General features: G+C 38.7%; 1 protein-coding gene across 1 annotated transcript in view; it reads left to right on the top strand.

Annotated features, from left to right (window-relative positions):
• NFS1 (NFS1 cysteine desulfurase) overlaps window positions 1-16799 on the top strand; it is a 177052-nt gene extending 160253 nt beyond the window's left edge. Inside the window, exon 13 of the mRNA XM_053695861.1 lies at window positions 8012-16799. Coding sequence (XP_053551836.1) covers window positions 8012-8075 — 64 coding nt within the window. The 3' untranslated portion in view covers window positions 8076-16799. The remainder of the gene's footprint in view (window positions 1-8011) is intronic.
• The last annotated feature ends 469 nt before the right edge of the window (window positions 16800-17268 follow it).

Here is a 17268-nt window from a genome sequence, read left to right as displayed (position 1 = left end):
CTAAACAGAATAACCAAAAGCCCGCAGTAGTGCCAAAGACTATAGCTGGAGCAAAAACATAAAATAATTGTAGTATCAAAGGTATTTGATACTATGGAAACTGCCTGTGAGATGCAAAATAGCAGCTGATATACCAATTAAACAAAAACATTTTAAGCAATAAAAGACCGAAACCGGCAATATAACTACTGATACAAAAGCCACATGTTAATACTACTTAAACTAAACGTAACCGTATCAGGTAAATAGTAGAGAACAGCATTATATAGGAATACTTCAAACAGCAAACTCATAGCCGCCATTGATATACAACAATGCATACACTATTACCCAAATACCCTGTCAGTAAAAACAAGTGACTGACATTAAAGCAACTGCAATTACACAAAGCATGTAACCTCCGACATGCAAAAAAGAATTTCAGAGTTTCGGGCGCAAATAAATGCCGCAACTATAGAAATGGGTTGAAATTAGTTACTATATGTTTAAAATTGATCAAATATAATGATAGACATAAAATTTGTAAATATTATCCTTTATTTAAATACAAGTTTATCTGTAACAAGTTGCTCTATAAAAAGTACAAATGTTCTTCTAAATACAGTTCGTTGGAATTTTGTAAGAATTCTTGTTAGAATTTAAAAAATTTTTAAAAAATTCTAAACAAATCTTTTAAAAATTAATAAAGATACATAAAGATCATCTATTGGTGTAATGAGAATTTCAAGTGATTGTGTGCGGAATATGAGAAGGGCTTCTAGTGTCTATGTATGTATCGGTCTTACTATGAGAGGTGCATCAGTTCTTGGAAGAATATTTTCCTATAGATGTAGTTAATAATGATCTGTTTGTTTATAAACGCAAAAACACCTAGTTCATCAAAACCTAGTGTAATGTGGACAAACTTTCAGTTCACAGTAGTTACACGTCAATAGGAATAGTTGATTACTATTAGTTTACTAAATATGTACTAATTTGGCTCCTCTAGGTATATATACATGTAATTTGTGTATGTTTATAATTTTATGTAAAGGATATGTGTGGAGAAATGGTTAGTAAAACATGTCTAAAGATCGGTCAATATAAAAACAGTTTCAGAACAAGGTTCTTTTTGTTGTGATAGTTAAATTCTTAATATTTATGCTGACATGATATTTGTGCAGCAGAATGCAGTCGGCCGACTGGAATGAATAGTTAGTTCAAAATGAAAGGACCTTTTGTAGTCTTTTTTAATGAAAAACATGAATTTTCTTCAAAATGTGGCAAAAGATTTTAATGCAGTTTGTGACGTTTCAGGACAGCAACAGTCCCTTCCTCTGACTCTGAGTTGTCAGAGGAAGGGACTGTTGCTGTCCTGAAACGTCACAAACTGCATTAAAATCTTTTGCCACATTTTGAAGAAAATTCATGTTTTTCATTGAAGGGGCTTTGTTGCAAAACTTTAAATGCTGGTTTTTGAGATTGCGGTCTTTTACTCCACAAAGTAGCCGCTTTCCGTGAGCGGATTGGAGGACTACAACAGAGCCGTCAAACCCAAGCTGTGAGCAAAGACGGGTTTATACACATCCGAGGACATCAAAAGAAGCCACCCTCAGCATTACCTACATTACCTACTGAGCGGAAGGATATACAAAGTGACATTATTCATTTGTCATCGTCATCCAGGCTCCATAATCGGTTAGGAGCATTCAAGTAAGTAAAACTACCGTTCCTTACTTTGCACTATGTGCTCCTAATCCGTAGAGCTCTGGCAACATAACAACTAAACACCCGGGCAACGTAAAAATAGCAAACTCTTCTTACTAAAAAAGACTACAAAAGGTCCTTTCATTTTGAACGAACTATTCATTCCAGTCGGCCGACTGCATTCTGCTGCACAAATATCATGTCAGCATAAATATTAAGAATTTAACTATCACAACAAAAAGAACCTTGTTCTGAAACTGTTTTTATATTGACCGATCTTTAGACATGTTTTACTAACCATTTCTCCACACATATCCTTTACATAAAATTATAAACATACACAAATTACATGTATATATACCTAGAGGAGCCAAATTAGTACATATTTAGTAAACTAATAGTAATCAACTATTCCTATTGACGTGTAACTACTGTGAACTGAAAGTTTGTCCACATTACACTAGGTTTTTATGAACTAGGTGTTTTTGCGTTTATAAACAAACAGATCATTATTAACTACATCTATAGGAAAATATTCTTCCAAGAACTGATGCACCTCTCAGAGTAAGACCGATACATACATAGACACTAGAAGCCCTTCTCATATTCCGCACACAATCACTTGAAATTCTCATTACACCAATAGATTATCTTTATGTATCTTTATTAATTTTTAAAAGATTTGTTTAGATTTTTTTAGAATTTTTTAAAAAAAAATTAAATTCTAACAAGAATTCTTACAAAATTCCAACGAACTGTTTTTAGAAGAACATTTGTACTTTTTATAGAGCAACTTGTTACAGATAAACTTGTATTTAAATAAAGGATAATATTTACAAATTTTATGTCTATCATTATATTTGATCAATTTTAAACATATAGTAACTAATTTCAACCCATTTCTATAGTTGCAGCATTTATTTGCGCCCGAAACTCTGAAATTCTTTTTTGCACTTACTAATCCAATATCAATCAGGGGTTGATATCTCAAGAGTTAAGGGCTAGTCAACACCTAGGCAGCGCAGGAAAGTTTTTGAAATACCTGCAACCTCCGACATGCAACCTAGCTAACTAGAAAAATCAGCCCCAGCCATAACACACCAAGAGGCGCAACAATAGAGTCATCATGTGGAAAACCAAACAATTACCTTATGTCGGCATATAGCCGTGCTCACCAACCAGTAGACAGCGTGTAGTAAATTGGAAGACCCTAGAGACTTAAAAGAGAAAGAAAAACCCAGGCTATTGGTTAAAAGTTGAGGGAGTGTATCAGTACGTCACACCCACAGCTGAGCTAGAGTAATAGCTATCAGAGAACCAGTGCCTGAACCGTCACACCGCATGCACACACTGTCAGTTCTCAAGGCATTAAATCTAATGCCGTGGCGATATAAGTAGCGAGATCATGAGGGACTCAGTCCTAATAAAACAATATGAGTACCCAAGTCCATTAAGTAGAAAACACATATTCCCTACGGCCCTCTAATATAACCTGAAATTGTGGAAAAGAAAAAAAAGGATAAAAACTTAGCCACTATTCAACCAATCCTTATAGTTGCGAAGCAACCGCCACAAATACATATTGCGAGTAAATGACTAAAATAGGGAATAGTACCTAAAACAAGGTGTGTAAGAAAATAAAATGAACAGGAGAACATTAACACACGATTCCCGAAGGCAAAGAACTACCACGTAATATGCTACAATGTGCTGAATTCACTAATACTGAATGAAATGAACCTGACAGGTAATACAACCTCAAGAGATAGAGGAAATCCACATCAATGTTCGCTGAGATAAATAATCAGTGCAATATCAAGTTAGTATGCAGGTCAATTACACACATTGCAAACCGTATGTAGCCTCTACACGGTTATTCCCCATAATATCGGTGTAGAGGCGGTGAGACAATTCCTGGTATCCAGTACTGACTACGCTGGCCCCCCTATTGAAGTTCTATTGGACTGGCTTTTGACTTGTCTAATGCACAATTATTTCAGAATCGAAGACACATACTACTTACAGCTGGTCGGTACGGCCATGGGATCTAGCATGGCCCCCTCCTGTGCGAACCTTTTCATGGCTTGGTTCGAGAAGCATTTTATCTTCCATGACCAAAACCCCAATGTCTTATTGTACCGCAGGTACATTGACGATTTATTTGTGGTTTGGGGCGGTACCAATGATCAACTGACAGAATGGATACATTATTTGAATAGTGTTGAACCATCGATCACTCTTAAAAGTGAATGTGATGATAATGAAATACATTTTTTAGATCTGTGTATATTCAAATCAAACACAGAGGACGGCTGCAGGCTTAACACCACCTTGTACTCAAAACCTACTGATCGTAATACTTTATTACAGAGTGATAGGTTTCATCCAACACAGCTAAAGGCGGGAATCATCAAATCCCAGTTCCTCAGGGTTATACGGAATAATTCTGACCCAAGTAAGAGAGCCATGCAATTGAGCGAAATGAAGTCAAAATTTCTGGAAAGAGGCCATAGCCTGAAGACAGTATCTGATATAATGAATGAAGTTACACACTTGGACCAAACGACACTTATCCAAAGGAATCAAACTGGAGAAGCATTGAGTCAACCGCAATTAAACTTTTGTCACTGGGTTCAGTCCAGCTACAAAGCAAATAGGGGACATAGTCCGCAGAAATTGGCATCTCATCAAGGGGGATCTTACGTTGCCATTCAATGAAACGCTGCCTCCTTGAGTAGTACATAGGAGTAGCATGAGTCTTGGATCTGATGAAGACTGATCCCTGGCGCAGCACTAAAACCTGGTTGGCCATAGGCTTAACACCCTCGGCCCTCAAGGACTTAATGTTCATCTTGACTATTCTGTGTTTTACTAATTCAGTGTGGACATACTACTAAACTGGTCTGCTACATGTTTCATATATTCTTTTGCATTGCTATCATGTTAGTAATCCATCTTATTATGTTTTTCTTGTGTTTTTTTCATTTTTATTTATGGCTAAAATCAGCATTTTTGTATTTTTATATTTATTTTTATTATTATTATTATTTTATTTGTTATTTTCTTGTACTTTTGCTGTTAGTGTTGCATTTAGTTACTTTGAGTTGTTGTAGCACTGATATATACACCTGACAACGGTTCTGTTATGTTTGGAGTTTTTTTCTGTTTTTTGGTGTTATTGTTTTGTCTCTGCCATTGGTGGTGAGGCTAAATACGGTTTGCAATATGTGTAATTGACCTGCATACTAAGTTGATATTGCACTGATTATTTATCTCAGCGAACATTGATGCGGATTCCCTCTATCTCTTGAGGTTGTATTACCTGTCAGGTTCATTTCATTCAGTATTAGTGAATTCAGCACATTGTAGCATATTATGTGGTAGTTCTTTGCCTTCGGCAATCGTGTGTTAATGTTCTTCTGTTCATTTTATTTTTCTTACACACCTTGTTTTAGGTACTATTCCCTATTTTAGTCATTTACTCGCAATATGTATTTGTGGTGGTTGCTTAGCATGCAGACCGTGTGCGCATGCGGTGTGACGGTTCAGGCACTGGTTCTCTGATAGCTATTACTCTAGCTCAGCTGTGGGTGTGACGTACTGATACACTCCCTCGACTTTTAACCAATAGCCTGGGTTTTTCGTTCTCTTTTAAGTCTCTAGGGTCTTCCAATTTACTACACGCTGTCTACTGGTTGGTGAGCACGGCTATATGCCGACATAAGATAAGTTTGGTTTTCCACATGATGACTCTATTGTTGCGCCTCTTGCTGTGTTATGGCTGGGGCTGATTTTTCTAGTTAGCTAGGCCGCATGTCGGAGGTTACGTGCTTTGTGTAATTGCAGCTGCTTTAATGTCAGTCACTTGTTTTTACTGACAGGGTATTTGGGTAATAGTGTATGCATTGTTGTATATCAATGGCGGCTATGAGGGTTTGCTGTTTGAAGTATTCCTATATAATGCTGTTCTCTATTTACCTGATACAGTTACGTTTAGTTTAAGTAGTATTAACATGTGGCTTTTGTATCAGTAGTTATATTGCCGGTTTCGGTATTTTATTGCTTTAATTTTTTTTTGTTTAATTGGTATATCAGCTGCTATTTTGTATCTCACAGGCAGTTTCTATAGTATCAAATACCTTTGATACTACAATTACTTTATGTTTTTGCTCCAGCTATAGTCTTTGGCACTATTGCAGGCTTTTTTGGTTATTCTGTTTCTCTTGTAAGGTGTATCCAGTCCACGGGTTCATCCATTACTTGTGGGATATTCTCCTTCCCAACAAGAAGTTGCAAGAGGACACCCACAGCAGAGCTGTCTATATAGCTCCTCCCCTAACTGCCACTCCCAGTCATTCTCTTGCAACTCTCGACAAGATAGGAAGTATCAAGAGATATGTGGTGACTTAATGTAGTTTTTACCTTCAATCAAGAAAGGTCTTGCAGGCAGTGGTGCCTTCCGTTTAAGTTCCTGCCTTGTCCCTCCCTTCATCCGTGTCCTAAAGCTTTGGTATTGGTATCCCACAAGTAATGGATGAACCCGTGGACTGGATACACCTTACAAGAGAAAACAAAATTTATGCTTACCTGATAAATTTCTTTCTCTTGTGGTGTATCCAGTCCACGGCCCACCCTGTCATTTTAAGGCAGGTGTTTTTTATTTTTAAACTACAGTCACCACTGCACCCTATAGTTTCTCCTTTTTTCTTGCTTGTCTTCGGTCGAATGACTGGGAGTGGCATTTAGAGGAGGAGCTATATAGACAGCTCTGCTGTGGGTGTCCTCTTGCAACTTCCTGTTGGGAAGGAGAATATCCCACAAGTAATGGATGAACCCGTGGACTGGATACACCACAAGAGAAAGAAATTTATCAGGTAAGCATAAATTTTGTTTTTTGTTTAGTCTCTGGTTAGCGTGTTGCTTTCTTTATATGTGCTGAGGTATGTCCTAGGTGATACCACGCTTATCCCTCTATGGTAATCATGGTTTGGGGGCAGTGCCCTTTATATCCATATACTTTGATTTATTGTTTTATAGGTGTGTGCTTCCAATTGATGTACAGCCCTGCTTAATGTTAAGTAGTATCTTTCATTGTGTTGATAGCCCTGTCCTATGCACATATGCTCAATGGAGATTATTGTATTTTGAAGCCAGTGAGTTTGTCTTATGTATGATATACCCCTCATTAAAGCTCCTTAACATGTGTCCAACGGTCTAATTTGACATAACTTTACATGTGTTATTGCCTTTCTGGGCATTAATATTTTTGAATATATTTGGTCCTGTTTTTCATTTTATAGAGTTGTATGCGTGTGTCTGGCTTGGTGACCTTGAACTTGTAATCAAGTTTATCCTTTTATATCATTTTTTAATAGCATAATATAATTTGTGTTGGGTGTATATATTTTCACGCTAGTTTAAAATTCTGTTTGTATACATTGGCTGTTCTTTCTTTTATTCTATAGATGTTATCTGTCTTTAGAAATGCTTCAGTGAAAGCCGAAACGTCGACTATGAAGAATTTTGGATACTAAGAATAAATAACTTTGTTTTGCAAATACTAAAAAAACCTGAGTGCCTTTCATTCTATAAAAATTGTTCTGTATGTTCTATCAGAGACTGCACCCAGGTGTGTGAGAATCACCCAAGGTTGGAGTGCTGGAAAACCTGCTATCTTATTTATTTATATATATAAAATCACTCACACACACAGAGGCGCACTCTCATGAACGAACAATCAGCTCAATAACTTGTTAGCCTGTTCTTTGGCAATTTACCACCTGGGTGCAGCTTCTTTTTAGCCCAGTAAGTAATGCTTTTCACAGAGTACAACTTTCCTGTATTATATAAGACTGATCCCGCTTATTAAGGTCAGTCCAGTGCCGAAATACCAGGCAATTCCTCTCTGAACATGGAGCACGGCATCCCAAGACAACCGTTTCAGTCTTCGTTGGGCTTTGTCAGTGAGGTGTAGCTATATTCCTCTAAGCACATTGAGCAAGGAGTCCAAGTCTGGCTATACCCCAAACGCACTCTCAGGAAAGAAAAAACAGCTCAATAACGTGTTGGCTTGTTCTACAGGAAAGTTCTACTCTGGGAAAAGCATTCCTGGGCTAAAAAGAAACTGCACCCAGGTTGTAAATCGCCATAGAACAAGTACATCCAGTATTCACTTTCAAGTTACAGCTGGGGTGCACTTCCAACACTTATGCAGTATATCGACATAGAGCGGCACTCGCCATAATGAAGTAATTAATGAGATAAATAGGAAGATAATTAGTATGGATGTCACTTAAAAGTTTAATTTCTTTTTTATCTTTCACAGCCCACTGTGGGAGTTGGTACAGGACGGTGTTGACTTGAAGACCATACAGTGGACCCAGCATTGATCAGTGAAGTGACCCTACACTGCATTAGTGGCATTTAGAGGAAATGTCCTCCTTGCAATTCCATGGCTTCTGTTACAATACAGCTGTTAACTTGTCTTTTAGTAGAAGGGCTTCATAACCTAAACACGTTTTCTTCTGGTTTACAATACTTTGTGTTAAGCAGGTTTTTTTTAGCAATAGTGCTAGGTTATCTGAGTAAGCTCTTCTATCAAACAATTCTCTCTTACTCTCTTTAATGGTAAATAAGTTGAGAAAGAACACTATGTATTGGCGCACAGGGTACTGTTAAGGGATTTGGATTTTTTTTTTATCTGGATCACTTCTAAAATGAAAATGGTTTTAGCCAGAAGGTTGAAATTCCCTAAACCAAAAAAAACAAAAAAACTGAAATGATTAAATTATATAATTTACTTAATATCCCTTTAGTGTCTGTTGTATTAAAGGGACATCCACATGAAAGTATTCTATTTAAAAATAAAAAAAAAATGTATGCAAAAGGTAAAATTCTATGCAATAGACTGGTCAGTGGATAAGGACAGCAAACGTTTAGAAAAATCTTTAAAAACAAACTTGCCAAAAAAACTGTAAACATTATTTGATTATTTTTGAGCTGTGTAAGTATAAGTTAGGGCATATGTACATCTTGAGTTTTTTTTTTTTTAAGAATGCATCATTTTTTCCCTATCTTGCCATATTTATATGCAAGAAGTGGTTGATAATATTGAGGTTTTAAGACCGGTAATTTAATCTGTATTGTCTCTTAATTTCAGATGCCCAGTTCTTTAACAGAAAACCTACCTTAACTTGATTGACCAATATATGTGTTTTATTTAAAGGGGCATCATACTCCTATGCTAAATCACTTGAAAGTGATGCAGCATAACTGTAAAAAGCTAACCTGAAAATATCACCTGAACATTTCTTTGTAAAAAGGGAAGTTATTTTACCTTAAAATTTCTTCAGTTCACCAGAGTAAGTGATCTGTGAACTGTCAGAGTTGCTGTAAACCTGTAAGTTGAAGAGAAAAAAAAACACCATAGCCAATCAACATCAGCAATGATGAGGTCTTTCATTGCTTTGATCTCATGAGATTTCACTTAAACTTCCTTAAACTGAATAGGAAAATAACATGACAGTGCCTGCACATCCCAGGTGCACACTCCCTTGGAAGTCCTGGGACTAAAGTCTCTTTACAGTTGGGTGTGAATACGTAGGACATGTAAAGTAAATAGCTTCCTTTCTTACCTAGAGATGTTCAGGTGATATTTTCAGCTTTTTACAGCTATGCTGCATCACTTTCAAGTGCTTCAGCATTTGTGTATCATGTCCCTTTAACTTTCTAGTGCATTTTCAAGCAGTTGTTTTCTCACAAACAAAAACAAAAAAAGTGCTTATAACAGTGGGTAATGGCTTCTAAACCAAATCATTCTTCTGATGTATAGCATTTTTTCAGCTCAATTTATTATGCTAAAATACAGCATGGAACACTTTGTATATCATTTCCTTCCTAAGATAGGGAGAATCCATGGCTTCATTCCTTACTGTTGGGAAATACAACACCGGGCACCAGGAGGAGGCAAAGACACCCCAGCCAAAGCCCCAAATATCCCTCCCACTTCCTCATTACCCTAGTCATTCTTTGCCTTTCGTCACGATAGGAGATGGCAGAGAAGTGGCAGAAGATTCAGAGAGTGCTGAAAAAAGGGTATCTGCCCTTCGAGATTGATAGGACTGGAGTTTTAAGTAGTCATGTCAACCTTTCAGTGAGAGTATTGATGAAAGTTAGAGTCTGGAGATGCAGGGAACTTTTTCTGCAAAACAATCCAGACTACTGCTAACAGCTCCTAAGCAATCAGTGTTGACGAGTTTCACTGCCTGCTTTCTCTCACTCAAGTCCATGTCAGGAGCGCTGCAATAAGACTGTCACATTTGAGAGGCTGTGTTCTGTTCCACAGCATGGATCCTGGAGGTAAGATTGTTTCAATTTTTTACACAAAAAATTCTATAGCAGGGTCAAAGTGTGGCTCCTTTATACTTTGATAGGATCCAGGGTTAATATCCTCTGAGGGGGATTTATTGAACAGTTGGGGTTAATTAATCAGTGTATTAATTAATCAGTGTATTAATTATTTAAGTGCTGCTTTGTGTGATTTTATTTTCTGGGCTCATAGACTGTGTGTTTTGGCTGGAACAAACAGGTTTCACTTTCGTTTTTGAAAGTGTTGCACAGCTCCTATTAACTTGCTGTACTTTACGTAGCATGTGGTCTATGTTCATTTCCTCCATTCCGGGTGAGACTTCAACCTGAGGAGAGGGTTTCCTCTGTTAACTGTCTGGGTCTAGGAGGTGGTGAGTGCCCCAGCCATTGGGAGTATATAAAAAAAAGTTTTTATTTGTGTCCTTCTGTGGGTATCACCTGAGCTATTGAGGACTCTGACATGTTAGAAGGTACTTCTTCTGAACTAAATCATACCTGTTTATATTGTGAATAGGCCGTGGTTTTCCCATCCACTCAATTATGTTCCATATGCCTTAACGTTATAAAGTCTAAGAAGGTAGACAAGCCTGCTAAGGCTCTTAGTCCCTCTGAGCCGTCTACTCGGCGTCCCATGAGATTTCTACCTTTGCTATATTATCCACTCCACATGCAGTTCCCCGTAGCACTTCTAATCCTCCATCCGGAGGGGGCCTTCTGCTGATTTTGCCGCACAGTTACAAATGGCAGTGTCTGCGGCCCTCAGTACAGTACCTCGCTCTAACAAACGCAAGAGAAAGGTTAAACATAGCTGTCCTGACCCAGAGTCATCTAAATATTTGTCGGATTTAGCTATTATGTCCCAGTTATCCAATGAGTTAACCTCTGTAGCTTCCTTCCTGTGTTGGTTAAAATGGCAAACATTTTTAACAATGAATGGGAAAGAGTTGTATCTTCCTTTTCCCCCTTTTTTTTATTTTTTTTTTTAAAAGTTGTTCCTGGTCCCGAACTCTCAACTGGATTTGTGGGGCCCCACTCCTAAGGTAGATGGTGCTATCTCTACGCTTGCTAAACGTACTACTATACCTTTTGAGGATAGTTCTTTGTTCAGAGAGCCGATGGATAAGAAAATGGAAACCTTTCTGAGAAAGATGTTTCAACATACAGGATTTTTATTTCAACCTGAGGCTGCAGTTGCCATGGTTGCCGGAGCAGCTACATACTGGTGCGACTCTTTGTCGGAACTCATTGAGGTGGAGTCTCCCCTCAAGGATATTTAAGACAGAATTAAAGCTCTGAGAATTGCTAATTCTTTTATCTGTGATGCGAACATGCAAACTATTTGCCTAAATGCAAAGGCCTCTGGCTTTGGGGTCCTAGCCCGCCAGGCACTCTGGTTGAAGTCTTGGTCTGCGGATATGACTTCTAAGTCCTGACTCCTTTCTCTTCCCTTCAAGGGAAAGATTTTATTTGGTCCAGACCTGGACTCCATTATTTCTACAGTTACCGGAGGCAAGGGTGCCTTCCTAACACAAGATAAGAAGAACAAGGGTCGACAATCTTATAATTTTCGGTCTGACAAATACCAACGACATCAATCCTCTTCCAAGCCTGAGCAACCCAAGAGTACTCAGTTCTGGAATAAATCCAAGTAGAATAAGAAACCCGCCGTAAACAAATCGGCATGAAAGGGCAACCCCCGATCCGGATCGTGTAGGAGGCAGACTGTCTCTTTTTTCAGACGCTTGGTTCAGGGACGTACAGGATCCGTGGGTCCTGAAGGTGGTACTCAGGGATACAAGATAGGCTTCAAATCTCATCCGCCCAGGGGCAGATTCCTTCTCTCGAACCTGTCTACAGACCAGAAATAAAAAGATGCCTTTCTAGGGTGCGTTCGGGACCTATCCTTCTTAGGAGGAATTTTCTCAGTGCCTATCCGAAGAAAGAGGTTTGGGGTTTTATTCAAACCTTTTCGTGGTCCCAAAGAAGGAGGGAACTTTCCGCCCAATTCTGGACCTAAAGTGGTTAAACAAATTTCTCAGTGTCCCTTTCTTCAAGATGGAGACAATTAAGGTCCATCCTTCCTTTTAGTGAAGGAAGGCCAGTTTATGACCACTATAGATCTGAAGCACGCTTACCTTCATGTTCCAATCCACAGGGAACACTTTCAGTTCCTGAGGTTTCCATTCCTGGACCAGCACTTCCAGTTCATTGCCCTTCTGTTTGGCCTAGCTACTGCTCCAAGAATCCTTACAAAGGTTCTGGAGGCTTTTCTAGCTGTTGCCAGAACTCAGGTTATTACATTTGCCCTATACTTGGACGATATTCTGGTGCAAGCACCATCTTGTCGTCTTACGGAAGAATACTCGGAGTCCCATCTCAGTCTTCTTCGATCACATGGATGGAAGATAAACTTGGAAAAGAGTTCTCTTATCCCAAGTACCAGGGTGGAATTCCTGGGTACTATAATATACTCCATATCCATGAGGATATTTCTAACAGACCAGAAGCGTTGCAAGCTAACTTCGTCATGTCTTGCCCTCCGGGCTTCTTTGAGTCCCTCTGTGGCTCAGTGTATTGAGGTGATTGGTCTCATGGTGTCCTGCATGGACATCATTCCTTTTGCCAGGTTTTGTCTCAGACCTTTACAACTGTGCATGTTGAGACAGTGGAACGGCGATCATTCTGATCTGTCTCTACAGATTGTATTAGACAGCCAGTCGAGAGAATTGCTCTCTCTTGGTGGTTCTGTCCCGATCATCTGTCCCGAGGGACGTGCTTCTTAAGACCATCCTGGGAGATTGTGACTATGGACACAAACCTATCCGGATGGGGAGCGGTTTGGGGACACGATAAATTTTGGAACTACGGGTAATCTTCAATGCCTTGAAGGCTTGGCCACTTCTAGGTTTGTCCCAGTTTATCAGATTCCAATCGGACTATATATCCTCGGTGGCTTACATCAACCATCTGGGGGGAACGAGAAGTTCATTGGCAATGAAGGAAGTATCTCAGATTCTGGAGTGGGCGGAGGCCCGCAGCTGTTCGCTGTCAGCGATCCACACTTTCCGGGTGTGGACAACTGGGAGGTGGATTTTCTCCCAGGCAATCCTTCCACCCAGGGGAATGGTCTCTCCATTTTAAGGTGTTTGCAGAGATATGCAGCAAGTGGGGGACACCAGAGATAGATCTCATGGCATCCCATCTCAATACCAAGCTACCCTTGTACGGTTCAAGGTTGAGGGATCCCCAAGCGGATATAATAGATGCACTAGCAGTGCCCTGGAGGTTCAAACTGATATATCTTTTTCCTCCATTTTCTTCTTCGAGTGGTGGCCCGAATCAAGCAGGAGCGGGTATCCGTAATCCCGATTGCTCCATCGTGGCCGTGAATGACGTGGTTCGCAGATCTAGTGGGGATGTCCTCATCTTCTCCGTGGAAAATACCTTGTCGCAGAGACCTGCTGTTACAAGGTCCATTTGTTCATCAAAATCTAGATTCTCTAGAGACTGACTGCGTGGAGTCTTAACAAAGAGAGGTTTCTCTGAGAGTGTCATTGATACTCCTATTCATGCTCGTAAACCAGTGACTCGGTGTATCTACCACAAAGGGTGGAGGACCTACTTATTCTGGTGTGAAGAGCGTGGTTTTTCCTGGCACAGAGTTAAGGTTGCCAGAATCTTATCTTTTCTCCAGGATGGACTAGAGAAGGGCCTTTTTGGCCAAATTTTGGCCCTGTCTGTTTTTTTTTTTGCACAAGATACTGGCTGAGCTTCCAAACGTGCAGTCCTTTAAGGCTCTGATTAGGATCAGACCTGTGTTTAGATCTTGGGCTCCTCATTGGAGCCTAAATCTTGTTCTTCGTGTTTTGCAATAGGCTCCGTTTGAGCCTCTGCATTCTGTTGACATTAAATTGTTATCTTGGAAGCTTCTCTTTTTAATGATTATTGCCTCTGCGTGCAGAGTTTCTAAGATCTCTGCTTTGCGATGTGAGTTCCCTTATCTGCTTTTTCATGCAGATTAGGCAGTTTTTCGTACTAAATTAGGTTTTCTTCCTAGAGATTGTGGTACCTTCCTTGTGTCCTAGTTCTTCTTCAGTAAAGGAACGTTTACTTCACCATTTGGATGTGGTTTGCGCCTTGAAGTTCTTTCTTCAAGCTACTAAGGAGTTTAGCCAATCTTCCTCTTTGTTTGTTGTCTATTCGGGGAAGCATGAGGAGCAGAAGGCTACTTCGACTTCCCTATCTTTTTGGTTAAGGAGTGTCATGCACTTAGCTTACGAGACAGTGGGACATTATCCTCCTGTGAGGATAACGGCTCATTCCACTAGAACAGTGGCTTCCTCTTGGGCTTTTAAGAACGAGGCCTCTATGGATCAGATTTGTAAGGCGGCTACCTGGTCCTCCTTACATAATTTTTTCAAATTTTTACTAGTTTGATGTCTTTGCTTCGGCTGAAGCAGCTTTCGGGAGATAAGTTTTGCAGGCTGTGGTGCCATCAGAATAGGGTCCGCCTCTTCCTCTTTGTTCCCTCCAGTTATTCATTCAGTGTCCTCTGGAGCTTGGGTATAGTTTTCCCAACAGTAAGGAATGAAGCCGTGGACTCTCCCTATCTTAGGAAGGAAAACATAATTTATGCTTACCAGATAAATACCTTTCCTTCCGGATAGAGAGAGTCCACGGCCCCTGCACGTTTTTTCTTGTCTAAGGAGACCTCCTATTATTTATCTTATTCTTCTGGCAACATTTATACCCTGATATTTCTCCTACTTTTCCTCGTTCCCTTGGCAGAATGATTGTGGTAATGAGGAAGTGGGAGGGATATTTGGGCCTTTGGCTGGGGTGTCTGCCTCCTCCTGGTGGCCGGGTATTGTATTTCTGAACAGTAAGGAATGAAGCTGTGGACTCTCCCTATCTGGAAGGAAAGGAATTTATCTGGTAGGCATAAATCTAGTGCAGTCAGCTGCATCTAGGTTGAAAACAAATTTGTCTTTGGTACCACAAAATATCATACATAATACACACAATTGATTGTACAGTTTTTTTCTAGCCTATGTATAATAATTTTTAAACAAACTAAGATATTGGTCTTGTATAGGACAAATTACTTGCCATCACCACTTAAAGGGACATTAAGCTTCTGAGTACAACTACAGCAGCTGGACTACTATTCACCATGCTATATGTTATCCTCCTGTACCTGCATCTCTCTTTAAAGATGTTCTCTTATTTTAACCCCTTATAGAAGCCAGTTGATAAAGCTCTGCATCTTTATAGTGGGCACTGCCATCTTGGTAGGCTAGTAATATTGCATTCTGTGGCATAAGCAGTGCACTTTTATGGATCAGTGACAACATTGCTGGCTTTTTGACAGTATTACCTTGCACTTTGGGTTAGCTCGTACAATAGGAAGCAGAAGCTTTACATTTTTTGCAGTTCATTTTACATGCTTAAAAGTTGCACAACAAATATCGGTGTTCTCCACAGAAGCTTTTGCTAACCGTTTAGCATTATGAAGTAGCTGGGTGGGGGCAGTGTAATACTTTGCAATATTATAACATTTGCTGTTATTTCTTAATGTCACTCAAGCTATAAAAATAACAGATTAATTGCATAATTTAACAAAAAATAATAAATTAATTATAATTTGTGCAACACACATTTAAATAATTTAATATTTTAGTCTAAAGGGACATGAAACCCAAATTTTTCTTTCATTATTTAGAGCATACAGTTTTAAGCAACTTTCTAATTTACTTATATTATCTAATTTGCTTCATTCTCTTAGTATCTTTTGTTTAAGAAGCAATGCACTACTAGGAGCTAGCTGAACGCATTGGGGGCGCCAATAAAATGAGGGATATAAGTGCAGCCACCAATGAGCAGCTCCAGAGCCTACCTAGGTATCCCTCAACAAAGAGAAAACAGATAATAGAAGTAAATTGGAAAGTTGTTTAAAATCACAAGCTCTGTCTAAATTATGAATGAAAACATTTGGGTTTCATATCCCTTTAAAGGGACATTCTAGCTTAAATTTTTTTTTTTTTTTTTATAGAAGTTACAAATTAATTTTCAATGAGATATATATATATATATATATATATATCAAATTAGTGAAACATAAAATAATGTTTTCAACTAAATGCCTTTTTCAAGTCCTCAATAGATTTTTTTAAAACGCCCTTCATGAAAAACCTCATTTTTAGTCTTTTGTATGCTGTTGTTGTATGTAAATTAGATACTATAAACCCGAGTGTGCGTGCTTGTTAATGTGTTTTAGCTATAGTTTTTCTTCATTTCAATTGCGCTCTATACCAGGAAGTGCTACATAGTTTAGTTCTTCACCGATCTCAGATGCTTGATTTATGCATACATAAATGTTAAATCTGTGATAAATTGAGCTGCGTGTGTGATTTTGTGTTTAGGTTTGTGAGAGAAGAGCTGTTGCTATATTATTTGCTTACTTCCACGGAGCTCTCCCTGCGAGTGAAGGGACAGCCTCTGTATACAAAAGTGGTATATGTCTGTTAGGGACTGTATGCGCTGAGAGTTATCTATTGGCTCAGTGCAAAAATTGAAAAATAAAAAATGTGAGGTGGAAAGTATTGTTTTTTTACGCTATCAATATCCATACAAAATCTGAGTAATAAAAATATAGTGAGAGAAAAATCTGAATTATAAAAAAGTAATATAGTAATACTTTTTATGAAGATTTATGTCCCCAAATAAATATATAATATTTCAAACAATCCTTGTTTATGCACTTCAAATGAGTCTTGACATGAAGCCGCTAGCTGTTCATAAAATGATGCAGCGAGCTGTCAAATGAACTGAGGGAAACGTAGTTGAGCGGGTTAGTGTGACTTCTCAAATGGACTGCAGTCGATGGGCGCTACCAATGCTCGTTCATAAAGTACATTCATGGTCGTATATCGGTACGATCCAACACATTGGATGAGGGGGGGGGGGAGGCAGTGGAAAAAAGGTATTTTTAAAATTATATATTGAAACAAATACAAATTATTTTTAAATACAAGATATAAGTTTAATGTCTTTAACTGATTTAATAAAAAAACACTGTAATATCTCTTTAATATTGGCTTCAATTTTAGCCAAGTGCTCTGTAAAATCAGGCAAGTGGTGCACTCATTAAATAAGTCCGGGGAGAACACTGAATATAAAAAAATAAGCCCTCAGGAATCTAGAGCAATATAAAAA

The sequence above is a fragment of the Bombina bombina genome, chromosome 1 (assembly GCF_027579735.1).
Source record: "Bombina bombina isolate aBomBom1 chromosome 1, aBomBom1.pri, whole genome shotgun sequence".
Classification (NCBI taxonomy): Eukaryota; Metazoa; Chordata; class Amphibia; order Anura; family Bombinatoridae; genus Bombina; species Bombina bombina.
Note: the sequence above shows the minus strand (reverse complement) of the source record. Positions and strands in the feature narration are given on the sequence as shown.